The 12340-nt window shown below is 36.7% G+C and overlaps 1 protein-coding gene and 1 long non-coding RNA gene across 2 annotated transcripts; both read right to left on the minus strand.

Annotated features, from left to right (window-relative positions):
• Positions 1-605: 605 nt before the first annotated feature.
• Positions 606-7116, minus strand: LOC103516694 (hyphally regulated cell wall protein 3-like). Its single transcript, XM_008481676.1, has 7 exons — positions 6938-7116; positions 5458-5682; positions 4869-5000; positions 3080-3208; positions 1830-1844; positions 1571-1711; positions 606-646 (listed from the first exon to the last, which is right to left on the minus strand). The coding sequence occupies exons 1-7, from the start codon at positions 7059-7061 to the stop codon at positions 606-608; spliced, it is 807 nt and encodes a 268-aa protein (XP_008479898.1). The 5' UTR covers positions 7062-7116.
• Positions 7117-10380: 3264 nt separating this feature from the next.
• LOC113470517 lies at positions 10381-12166 on the minus strand. Its single transcript, XR_003393553.1, has 3 exons — positions 12065-12166; positions 11556-11984; positions 10381-10928 (listed from the first exon to the last, which is right to left on the minus strand). It is a non-coding gene; the product is annotated as an uncharacterized LOC113470517 (long non-coding RNA).
• Positions 12167-12340: the final 174 nt, after the last annotated feature.

Here is a 12340-nt window from a genome sequence, read left to right on the forward strand (position 1 = left end):
AAAGAAAATGGAATATACATTCATTTATACGGCTAGGGTTGTCTTCGAAACAATGAATTTGCCCACAATAGAGCAGTTACGCTGACTCGGGTGAGTTTTCAAAGTCAGAGAGCAGAAAAAATGCCATTTTTTTTAGGTTGTTTGGGTTTTCAGGCGAATACCTACGCTTGAAATGTGCGACGGGCTTAAAGTTGGCCCCCAGGTGGGAATCGAAACCCGCGATAATGCTTACAAGGTAGACGCGCTACGTTTCAAGCCAACTAGGCTAGAGTAAAGACACTCTTCAGTTCTAGTTGAGGAGTATAAATAAGCTCTGGCTTATTCCCTTACCTTCAGTTTCATGCCATACTATGCCCTCTAGTGTAACACTAGTGCCTGGTTCACAAGGACCCAAACACTCTGGTTCCGTGATAGTACCTACACTATTCTATTATATTCCCTTACCTTCAGTTTCATGCCATACTATGCCCTCTAGTGTAACACTAGTGCCTGGTTCACAAGGACCCAAACACTCTGGTTCCGTAATAGTACCTACGCTGGTACCTATGCAAACATCTGCCGTCTCCTGCAAAACAGAATAAATTAGACATAAGTTATTGGTTCAGTCAAAGGTAAAACTCACTCAGAGGGTTAAACAGTTGTTCACCTGCAAAACCAGATAGCAAAACAGAATAAATTAGACATAAACATAAGTTATTGGTTCAGTCAAAGGTAAAACTCACTCAGAGGGTTAAACAGTTGTTCAGGAGTAGAGGGTTAATATTAGTTATCACTGGAAATACTTTCCTTAAGGTAGGTTTAGACGAAGCGAGTCTACTCGCGCACCAAAACTCGTTTCCTCCTCGCACATCAAAACTCATACAACGAGAGAGAAATCATGAATATTAAAAACACTCGACTTGAAGTCAAATAAAAATAGTTAAACCCAAAGTCAAGTGTTAATAATAGTCAATATTGAAGTTTTACCAACCATAACTACCCTATGTTCTTATTATAAAGAAATCATGAATTATTCGTGGTAAAGCAGAGAGCTTTTTCACACCTTTTGTGGGTATCACAGCATTACTAATGGCCAGAGACCACAATAATCTAATGTAGCTTTTTTTTGTCTTTTAAGATGAGTGTTTCATCGCCGTTTTTATTTCATAGCAACGAAACAACCGCTACATTGTGACACTGTGCCGTAGCATGTCCATCCCGTAGTATGCCTCTCATCAGATTGGTGAGAAGAGACACAATACCTTCCCATTTAGGTGCTGGCGTGCTGGGTCAACACAAACACATCATAAAGTATAACAATAATAAAAATGATAATAATAACAAAGACACTCCACGAAAGCCTGAAAATTCTACATCTGAACAAGAATATGTACATCCAAATGCAAAAAAAGTGTCATTATCAACACCTGCTCAATCGTCAGAAGATTCTTAAACGAACCAGAATAAAGAAGATATTGACTTTAGCGCAAGCCTGCCAGTATCCTCATACAACCAACAGATCATCTGACCTGCTGAGAAACAAAATAATAATAAAAACTTTGCAAAAATAATAATAATCTAAAATATTTACCTTTCCTATGAGAAGTCACTGATGTTCCACTCCCCGATCCAGAAGCCATGCCTCCCGACTGTTTCTTATTCTGAGAATTACTGCCAGATCCGGTGTTCGAACCCGCGCCCGACTGACTGTCAGACCCGTTCTCAACTGAGCCTGGAAAGAGAAGTAACGAGAGTGGTTATTTCATCATCATCATCATATACTAAAGGCTAGGCCTTGTCGTTGAAGCCATTCATCTCTATCTCTTGCAGCACACTTCAATGATTCGAACAACACTTCTTGTCACCTGGAACAACGAGAGAGAATCATGAATATTAAAAACACTCGACTTGAAGTCAAATGAAAATAGTTAAACCCAAAGTCAAGTGTTAATAATAGTCAATATTGAAGTTTTACCAACCATAACTACCTATGTTCTTATTATAAAGAAATCATGAATTATTCGTGGTAAAGCAGAGAGCTTTTTCACACCTTTTGTGGGTATCACAGCATTACTAATGGCCAGAGACCACAATAATCTAATGTAGCTTTTACAACGAGAGAGAAATCATGAATATTAAAAACACTCGACTTGAAGTCAAATAAAAATAGTTAAACCCAAAGTCAAGTGTTAATAATAGTCAATATTGAAGTTTTACCAACCATAACTACCCTATGTTCTTATTATAAAGAAATCATGAATTATTTGTGGTAAAGCAGAGAGCTTTTTCACACCTTTTGTGGGTATCACAGCATTACTAATGGCCAGAGACCACAATAATCTAATGTAGCTTTTTTTTGTCTTTTAAGATGAGTGTTTCATCGCCGTTTTTATTTCATAGCAACGAAACAACCGCTACATTGTGACACTGTGCCGTAGCATGTCCATCCCGTAGTATGCCTCTCATCAGATTGGTGAGAAGAGACACAATACCTTCCCATTTAGGTGCTGGCGTGCTGGGTCAACACAAACACATCATAAAGTATAACAATAATAAAAATGATAATAATAACAAAGACACTCCACGAAAGCCTGAAAATTCTACATCTGAACAAGAATATGTACATCCAAATGCAAAAAAAGTGTCATTATCAACACCTGCTCAATCGTCAGAAGATTCTTAAACGAACCAGAATAAAGAAGATATTGACTTTAGCGCAAGCCTGCCAGTATCCTCATACAACCAACAGATCATCTGACCTGCTGAGAAACAAAATAATGTGCTGGCGTGCTGGGTCAACACAAACACATCATAAAGTATAATAATAATAATAATGATAATAATAACAAAGACACTCCACAAAAGCCTGAAAATTCTACATCTGAACAAGAATATGTACATTCAAATGCAAAAAAAAGTGTCATTATCAACACCTGCTCAATCGTCAGAAGATTCTTAAACGAACCAGAATAAAGAAGATGTTGACTTTAGCGCAAGCCTGCCAGTATCCTCATACAACCAACAGATCATCCGACCTGCTGAGAAACGAGAAAATAATAATAAAAACTTTGCAAAAATAATAATAATCTAAAGTATTTACCTTTCCTATGAGAAGTCACTGATGTTCCACTCCCCGATCCAGAAGCCATGCCTCCCGACTGTTTCTTATTCTGAGAATTACTGCCAGAACCCGCGCCCGACTGACTGTCAGACCCGTTCTCAACTGAGCCTGGAAAGAGAAATAACGATAGTGGTTATTTATACTGCTCAAATAGGACCGATTTTTCTTAAACTTTGAAAACGGGATACCATGTCAAGATTGTCAAGTACTAATTAATACTAAAAGAAGAAGAAAAGAAGTCTTCACTTTAAAGAGGTTTGACAGAGAGAACTGTAACTGCTAAGGTCTTATCATTCCGAAATTGAAGAGAGAAGGAAAACAGGATAGGAGAGAACCAGTCGTTCCGAGAACGCACATTAGCTCCTTTACAAAGATGTCAAAGGTATTGGAACATGGCCAGTGATGGGGGCGTGGACATCTTCTCGGATTCGGTTCTTAACATTATTAGATTGGTGGAATCCGATATTCTGCCTTTCCATTAGATTTCCCCCTACCAGACTAGGTATGTAATCCATAGGTATGTTTAACCTGAATGATTTGATTTTATTTTATTCTATGTTCCCTTTTCCTTTTTATCTTGATTGATTTTTATGTACTATTTTTGCAATTTATGTACTATTTTTTGCAATTTTGCTTTTCTATTTCAATTTATTTTTTACTGTACAATGGGACTAACCCGTCAAATTAAAAAAAAAAAAAAAAAACATGTTCAAGACTTCAAGTTCCCTGAATTGAATTACTAGTAGGTCTGTAGGTACGGTGGTAAGGTATACTTCATAAGTCATAATCATAAAAATATTTGATTGTTTGAAAGTAGCAATAGAGTGATTGCCATTTTGCCGTGGCAAACATTTCCATCACAGGAAGTTGTTTTGCGGTCAATCTTGTGACTTGTGAGGTCTATCAAGAGTTTCAACATGGATTTCGTTATCACACAATAACACAAAGCACACTATACCTAATGTACGTAAAATAGGTACCTGCTAAACAATATTAGTAAATTAATGGGTATAGTTATACATGCAGATGCAGATAAAACTTTAGGTATACGAATAGATACCTACCCAAGGTACCTAGTAGACCACATTCTAGGTACAATGGCAAAAAGTGCCCATACCGGCTATACCAAAAACCGATACCCAAACTTTATAGGTACAAAAAAGTTGTTTACGTACCTATATAGCACAATTAATAATTTCCATACTACATATTTATTTCATAATGTAGGTACGTAGGTAGGTATTAGGTAATTGAATTGGTCATATTACTCATGCCCATTGATAAAATTGATAAATGCAAAACTGATTAATGCAGCACTTTGGAACCCAACACAAACACTCCCCTTATCGAAGACACGCGCAAAAAGGACAAACACACATTGATAGCTAACAACAAACCTCAAAATATATTCTGCACCTAATCAAATACTGTATACAATTCTCGGTACATAACGTACATACACAACTTCAACAAAATAATATTGTGCACTTCCCAAAACAAAGGACAATATGAACATATTTAAACGTAAAACAACAAACAGGACATACTCCACAGAAATTCAAATAAGTAGTTAGTTGGTAATTTAGACATACAAAAAAAGTTATTTACAAAGTTAGGTAACTGTACAAGTCTATGTATTACTTATTAGTGAATGGTAAATAATTAAATATTGATGATAAAAAAAAAAAAAAAAAAAAGCCCACTCTGAGGCTTAGCTGTAGGGGCAAACAGCCTTAAAGGGTTAAGCTTATAAAAATCTAATACTTACCAGAGGAAGAATTGCCTACACTGGCTGAAGATCCCATGGTACTACCCGAGGCACCAGATCCTCCCGACTTGACAATCTCATGTTGTTTGTTACCCGACGGCTTCTGAGTGCGTTTGATTTTCATTTTTAGACCTGGAAATTATTGAGAATAAAACAGGTTAAAATTAGGGAAAAGCTTTAAATTTGACATAGGTAATAATGATGGTAGAATCTCTAACTTGTGAATGTGCATTTCCATTTAAAATAAGAAATGAAAAGATGATTTTGAGAAGTGGGCTAAATTAATTAGCATTGTTTCTGTCCCTCTTTTGGCAAAATCTGAAACATAGGACTCTTATGGTCTGTGTTGTAGCATGCCCATCCCATGGTATATCCCACATCAGATAGGCAATAAGAGACACAATACTTCCCATTCAGGTGCTGGATCAACATGAGAACACCAGGAAACAACCTGCTGAATATTTGCAATTGAAATAGGAGAATTGTAATACCTAGTCTGGCTAAAAATGTTGTGTTAACCAATAGAAATGAGTTTTATTGTTTTTCATTTTTATAGGGTGGGAATTGAAACTCATGACCTCATTATTACCTTTGTCTACAGTGGCAGAGTGTTCTACAGCCATGATTGTGCTGGCGGGTCCCGCACTGGTACCTAAATGAGGATGATGCGAGAGCTGCTTCCCCAGAGGCAGAGAAGAGGAGAGAGGTTTGAGCGGTGAAGATATACTTGGTGGAGGAAGAATAGTGCTTGAGCTTGGTGCTGGTGTGGTTGTTGTTTTCTCTATGTCGGCATCCAAGTCTATGATAAGATCACCTGAGGAAAGAAAGAAGAGAAAAATCAAATAATTAGGATAATTAGAAGCTTTTTACTTTCTATTAGGTACTTGGCTCACTGGAGGACGTTAAACAGGGAGTAGACCAGCTTGAATTTCCCTTGCTAAAGAAATAGCAAAGGTTGAGTGTGAAGGACATCCAATCGTAAGAGTAGACCAGCTTAGTCTGGTTGGCTGACTTTAAACAGGGAGAATACCAGCCTGAATTTCCCTTGCTAAAGAAATAGCAAAGGTTGAGTGTGAAGGACATCCAATCGTAAAATTTGTAGCCAAAACCAAATGTCAGCCCAAAGCAATCACCCTAGTTAGGGCTGATTGAGAGGCTGACGAAAGACACCAACCCCATTTGTCATTGGAAAAGGCAAAGAAAAAGATTAGGTATTTTATACATGGTGTCCACAATTGATATTTTTACCGGGAAAGAAAGAAGAGAAAAATCAAATAATTAGAAGCTTTTTACTTTCTATTGGGTACTTGGCTTGCTGGAGAACGTTAAACAGGAGTAGACCAGCTTAGTCTGGTTGGCTGACTTTAAGCAGGGAGGATACCAGCCTGAATTTCCCTTGCTAAAGAAATAGCAAAGGTTGAGTGTGAAGGGCATCCAATTTATTTAGACTGTCGAATTAGGACATGTAGTCCCATTATCCCATTATCCAATTGTAAAATTTGTAGCCAAAACCAAATGTCAGCCCAAAGCAATCACCCTAGTTAGGGCTGATTGAGAGGCTGATGAAAGACACCAACCCCATTTGTCATTGGAAAAGGCAAAGAAAAAGATTAGGTATTTTATACATGGTGTCCACAATTGATATTTTTACCATCAATGCAGGAGGTCAAAATAAGACTAAAAAGTCCCCAGAGCATATACATACCCACAAATGCTTCCTGAGGTATTAAGCAAAAGCTGTTGTTATTTAAAAATCATAAGACCGTGCCTTTTATGTGTATTTCTAATTGGAACTCATCAGCTGGACAAAGCTCAGGGTCAGAAATTGGATTTAAACTTTTTTCATGGAATTTGTTTTAGAAGTTGTGTGGGCGCAAAAAATACCCACAAATGTTTCCTGAGGTATTAAGCAAAAGCTGTTGTTGTTTAAAAATCATAAGACCGTGCCTATTAAGTGTATTTCTAATTGCAACTCATCAGCTGGACAAAGCTCAGGGTCAGAAATTGGATTTAAACTTTTTTCATGGAATTTGTTTTAGAAGTTGTGTGGGCGCAAAAATATCACTCACCTATACCAACATCCCACTCGGTCTCGTTATCATATTCAAAGTTAGTTGCAGCTGTGGTGCTAGATGTGGTTGTGGCAAAGTTTGCAGCCGGCGGTTTCTCTTCGCCTTTCATTGGATCAGCCATACCGGCAGGCTGGTCGAAACGGACACTTGCCGTTCCACCATTGTATTACCCTCTGAAAAAGCAAATGAAGAAAAATACTGTAATGTAAAAAATAAATAATTTAACTACTGTTCAAAAATCCAACTTTTAGAAAAATATCTTTCAGAAAAACAAGTCTGGTCTGGGGGGATGTTAAACAGGCAGTAGACCAGCTTGGGCGCAAAAATATCACTCACCTATACCAACATCCCACTCGGTCTCGTTATCATATTCAAAGTTAGTTGCAGCTGTGGTGCTAGATGTGGTTGTGGCAAAGTTTGCAGCCGGCGGTTTCTCTTCGCCTTTCATTGGATCAGCCATACCGGCAGGCTGGTCGAAACGGACACTTGCCGTTCCACCATTGTATTACCCTCTGAAACAGCAAATGAAGAAAAATACTGTAATGTAAAAAAATAAATAATTTAACCACTGTTCAAAAATCCAACTTTTAGAAAAATATCTTTCAGAAAAACAAGTCTGGTCTGGGGGGATGTTAAACAGGCAGTAGATTAGCTTAGGCTGGCTGGGGGACTTTTAACAAAGAGGATAACAGCCTGAAATTTCCTTTGCTAAAGAAATAGAAAAGGTTGAGTGTGAAGAGTATCCACTTGTTAAATTTTTGTTGCCAAACCAAATGTCAACCCAAAGCAATCAAACCAGCTAGGGTTGTTTAAGAGGCTAAAAATGTAAAACTAACACAGTCCAAAAATTGAAATTTAAGAAAAAAATTCCTGATGGACAACCTTTTGACATTTAGTAGAAACTAATCTCAAAAATTCATGGAGACTTGGAGATACTTTGACTTTTGTAAAAAAAAAAAAAAAAAAATTCCTGTGAAAAACACTGTAATGTTTGTGTTTCACAAAAACTTAATCAATTAGCCAACTTCACATTATTTCAAAGATATTTAATAGAGGGAACTGAAGCAGTAAAGGTGTTTTCATCTCAAAATCAAAGAGAGGAGGAGGAGGAGGAAGCAAGGAGTCCCAATAATAAATCTCATCTGTTTAGGATAATCTTTGCTCTGGGTGAGAATCAAACCTGTGACCTAGCACCTAAAAGGCAGTCATGATACCTTCCAAGGTATTTATTTATTTTTTTTTTTAAGGGGTGTGGCTTTGAATGTCATGTCCCCCCTCCAAGCTAAATGGGCTGGTTATCGAGTACAATATTTTTTTGAAGTTAGTTCATACACAGTTGTCCCTGCAACATCGGCCCATAATAACTTGTGCATTGTTGTTTTCATTTGCAGCTTCCGTCTGATCTAACTTATTTTCACCACAATGGCTGAGAATCCGGTCAAATATTTCTTTGCTGGTGGAGTAGGAGGAATTCTAACTGTCCTCGTTAGGGGGGGTCTGCGGGCCAGATTGCTTGATTCTGTCAACAGAGAGAGAGAAAGGGGAAGGGATTGTTAGAATCAAAGTCAAATCATTAATTATTTGTGGTAAAGCACACAACTTTTTCACAACTTTGTGGATATCACAGGTTGAGTCAGGGGGGGTCTGCGGGCCAGATTGCTTGATTCTGTCAACAGAGAGAGAGAGAGGGGAGGGGATTGTTAGAATCAAAGTCAAATCATTAATTATTTGTGGTAAAGCACACAACTTTTTCACAACTTTGTGGATATCACAGGTTGAGTGCGAAGGGCATACACTCGTAAAATTTGTAGCCAAAACCAAATGTCAGCCGAAAGCAATCACCAGAGCTAGAGCTGATTGAGAGGCTGACGGAAAACGCCGACCCTGTCTGTACGTGTACACGGGAAAAGGCGAAGAAAGAAGAGAAAAAGACAGCTTGACTTATAGTGGTGTGCCTCCTTTGCAATCAATTTCCATTTTAATTTATTTTAATTTTTTACACTGGTAATGCCGCCATTGGTAGCTACTCGATTAAAGTAGCTACTCAATTGTCCTCACGAGGCACGAGGCTGTGTGCAACCGCTTGGTAATCAGGAGGGCGTGGGTTCGAGACTTACCTAGGATGGCGGAATTAAGGGAAATGGGCTGGTTATCGAGTACAATATTTTTTTGGAGTTAGTCCATACACAATTGTCCTTGCAACATTAGCCCATAATAACTTGTGCACTGTTGTTTTCATTTGCAGCTTCTGTTTGATCTAACTTATTTTCACCACAATGGCTGAGAATCCGGTCAAATATTTCTTTGCTGGTGGAGTAGGAGGAATTCTAACTGTCCTCGTAGGACATCCTTTTGACACGGTTAAAGTACGCCTTCAGACAATGTCCACAGAGAAACCTCAGTACAAAGGTAGGTAAGAAATTTGATTGGCATCCTATTGGTGAGAATGTAGAGGCAAATGAATTCAAATCATGGATTAATTCCTGTAAGACCTAAGTAAGTTGTTAAAGGTGTCATTTCACCCTTAGTCCAATTAAATAAATCATGAATTCTCTGTTAAGAAGCTGTGAAAGCCTCTTCTGAATTTTTGTAGGCATGACAGCATTCCTAAGAGCCTCCTTGACTAACTTTGCCATTTCTACATTTTTTTTTTTCTTCTTCTTCTTTTTACTCTGGTAATGCCACCACTTTTTTCTAGCTTTCTACTCATTCAGAATAGTATATTCTTCTAATCTAATGGGGGACATAATACCAAACGAGCATGCCATGACACAGACCACAAGTTTTTCTTCTTCTCTGCATTAACTGCACCTTTTCCCAGTTTCCCAGTTTTATTTTGGGTTGGCTACAAGAGATGTAGAATTCCCATGTAACATTCTGGACTGAAATCACCAACATTCCTTCAGAAGAGGGGGAAATCGGTAATAATTTAGTTTAGATCCCACAAGAAAAATCTGATTCAAATTCAACACAAATGTCACCTAGTAGGGATCAAAGAATCAAAGTTATGATCACAACAGTTTATTATGATGTTTTACCTTGAATAAGAAGCCAGTAAATGGGGCTGGAACAGGGAAGGATAGAGTTGACACATAAAGGAGTTGATTTAGAAAAGCCTTGGGGATTTCATTTTTCATTTATTAGATAGGTACCGTCGGAGTAGAAGCACAAGCAGGTTTCCTTTTCTGAGAAGAGACTCCACTTTAGAATATTTACAAGTTTAATGACAGAAGGGTACACCTCGTCGATCGACGGCCTTCGACTTTGTGTGGTAACAGCTTTAGGCTGACATTTGGCTTTACAATTTTTTTATATATATATATATATTAAGTGCCATTTGCACTCAACCTTTGCTATTTTCTTTAGCAAGGGAAAAGACGTTTAACACCTATTAAAGAAAGTAACCTAGACAAAAATTCAGAACAACAAATGCCAAAATGTAATTTTTTTCAATATAAATTTTTTTCATCTTATAATTAATAAAAAATTAAATATTTTTTTACACATTATATTAAATATTTTGTTTTTTTTCTTTTTTCCAAATATAAATCCTATGTACAAGGGCACAAAACTGCAAAAGAGAGAGAAAAAAATATCCATAAAATAAAATTGGTTAAAAAAAAACGGAGAACTCCTCAACAACTAGATGATTCACAAGAACTTTACAACAGCAGCAGCATGACTGAAAAGGTAATTGCTGGGGGTCACAGAATTAATTCACATGGTAAGTACGAGAAATTTTAAATTCGGACCCTAATTTTTTTACAAAGGGTGTTTCAACACCTTTTTACTTCCTTATCATATAGGAAGGAAAGTACTTAATGTATTTTTAAAGGGTGTTTCAACACCTTTTTACTTCCTTATCATATAGGAAGGAAAGTACTTAATGTATTTTTAAAGGTGTTTCAACACCTTTTTACTTCCTTATCATATAGGAAGGAAAGTACTTAATGTATTTTTAAAGGGTGTTTCAACACCTTTTTACTTTCTTATCATATAGGAAGGAAAGTACTTAATGTATTTTTTTTCCGTAACAATGAAAAACCTGTTACATTGGACTTTGCTGGTCTTTGCCTTAGCATGCCGCACTAGAATTTGACTTCAACAAAACTTTAAATCTATGCTTACCTCAAGCTAGTTGTCTCTCTTAAAATATTGTTAAAAATGTCGCCTCACACCCGTACAAAATAGTCACAAAACTTTAAATCTATGCTTACCTCAAGCTAGTTGTCTCTCTTAAAATATTGTTAAAAATGTCGCCTCCCACCCGTACAAAATAGTTTGTACTAGTGTCAACTAGGTTACAAAATATGTTGTACTACAGTGCTACAAAATAGTTTGTACAAGAGTCAACCCATTTACAAAATATTTTGTAGGTACTACAGTCAACTATTTTACGAAATATTTCGTACAACAATCAACTTGTTTACAAAATATGTTGTACTACAGTCAACTTGTTTACAAAATATGTTGTACTACAGTCAACTAGTTTACAAAATACTTTGTACCTAGTGTCAACTATTTTGCAAAATATGTTGTACTACAGTCAACTACAGTGCTACAAAATAGTTTGTACAAGAGTCAACCCATTTACAAAATATTTTGTAGGTACTACCTTATCATATGGGAAGGAAAGTACTTAATGTATTTTTTCCGTAACAATGAAAAACCTGTTACATTGGACTTTGCTGTAGCATGCCGCACTAGAATTTAACTTCCACAAAACTTTAAATCTATGCTTACCTCAAGCTAGTTGTCTCTCTTAAAATATTGTTAAAAATGTCGCCTCACACCCGTACAAAATAGTTTGTACTAGTGTCAACTAGGTTACAAAATATGTTGTACTACAGTCAACTACAGTGCTGCAAAATAGTTTGTACAAGAGTCAACCCATTTACAAAATATTTTGTAGGTACTACAGTCAACTATTTTACGAAATATTTCGTACAACAATCAACTTGTTTACAAAATATGTTGTACTACAATCAACTAGGTTACAAAATATGTTGTACTACAGTCAACTAGTTTACAAAATACTTTGTACCTAAAGAGTCAACATCAACTAGGTTACAAAATATGTTGTACGTTGTACTACAGTCAACTAGTTTACAAAATACTTTATACCTAGTGTCAACTATTTTGCAAAATATTTTGTACTACAGTCAACTACAGTGCTACAAAACTAAATGAATCATTGTACTGTCAAGAACAAAACTAAGCCTCTGGGCATTTTGCAAAATATTTTGTACTACAGTCAACTACAGTGCTACAAAACTAAATGAATCATTGTACTGTCAAGAACAAAACTAAGCCTCTGGGCGTTCGCCACACGACCCCCTAACTCCTACGCATTACAAAAACATTTTGTGTGTTGTGTGCTTGGATCTCATAACTTTTTTT

The sequence above is a fragment of the Diaphorina citri genome, unplaced genomic scaffold (genome assembly GCF_000475195.1).
Source record: "Diaphorina citri unplaced genomic scaffold, Diaci psyllid genome assembly version 1.1 scaffold1645, whole genome shotgun sequence".
NCBI lineage: Eukaryota > Metazoa > Arthropoda > Insecta > Hemiptera > Psyllidae > Diaphorina > Diaphorina citri.

Bases quoted from the DNA above. Each gene is read 5' to 3' on its own strand.
- LOC103516694 (XM_008481676.1), bottom strand. From the start codon at position 7,061: ATGGCTGATCCAATGAAAGGCGAAGAGAAACCGCCGGCTGCAAACTTT. The intron at 5,683-6,937 runs GTGAGTGATATT...TTCTTTCCTCAG, and splicing joins CGAGTGGGATGTTGGTATAG to GTGATCTTATCATAGACTTG. The intron at 5,001-5,457 runs GTAATAATGAGG...AATAATTTCCAG, and splicing joins CTCTGCCACTGTAGACAAAG to GTCTAAAAATGAAAATCAAA.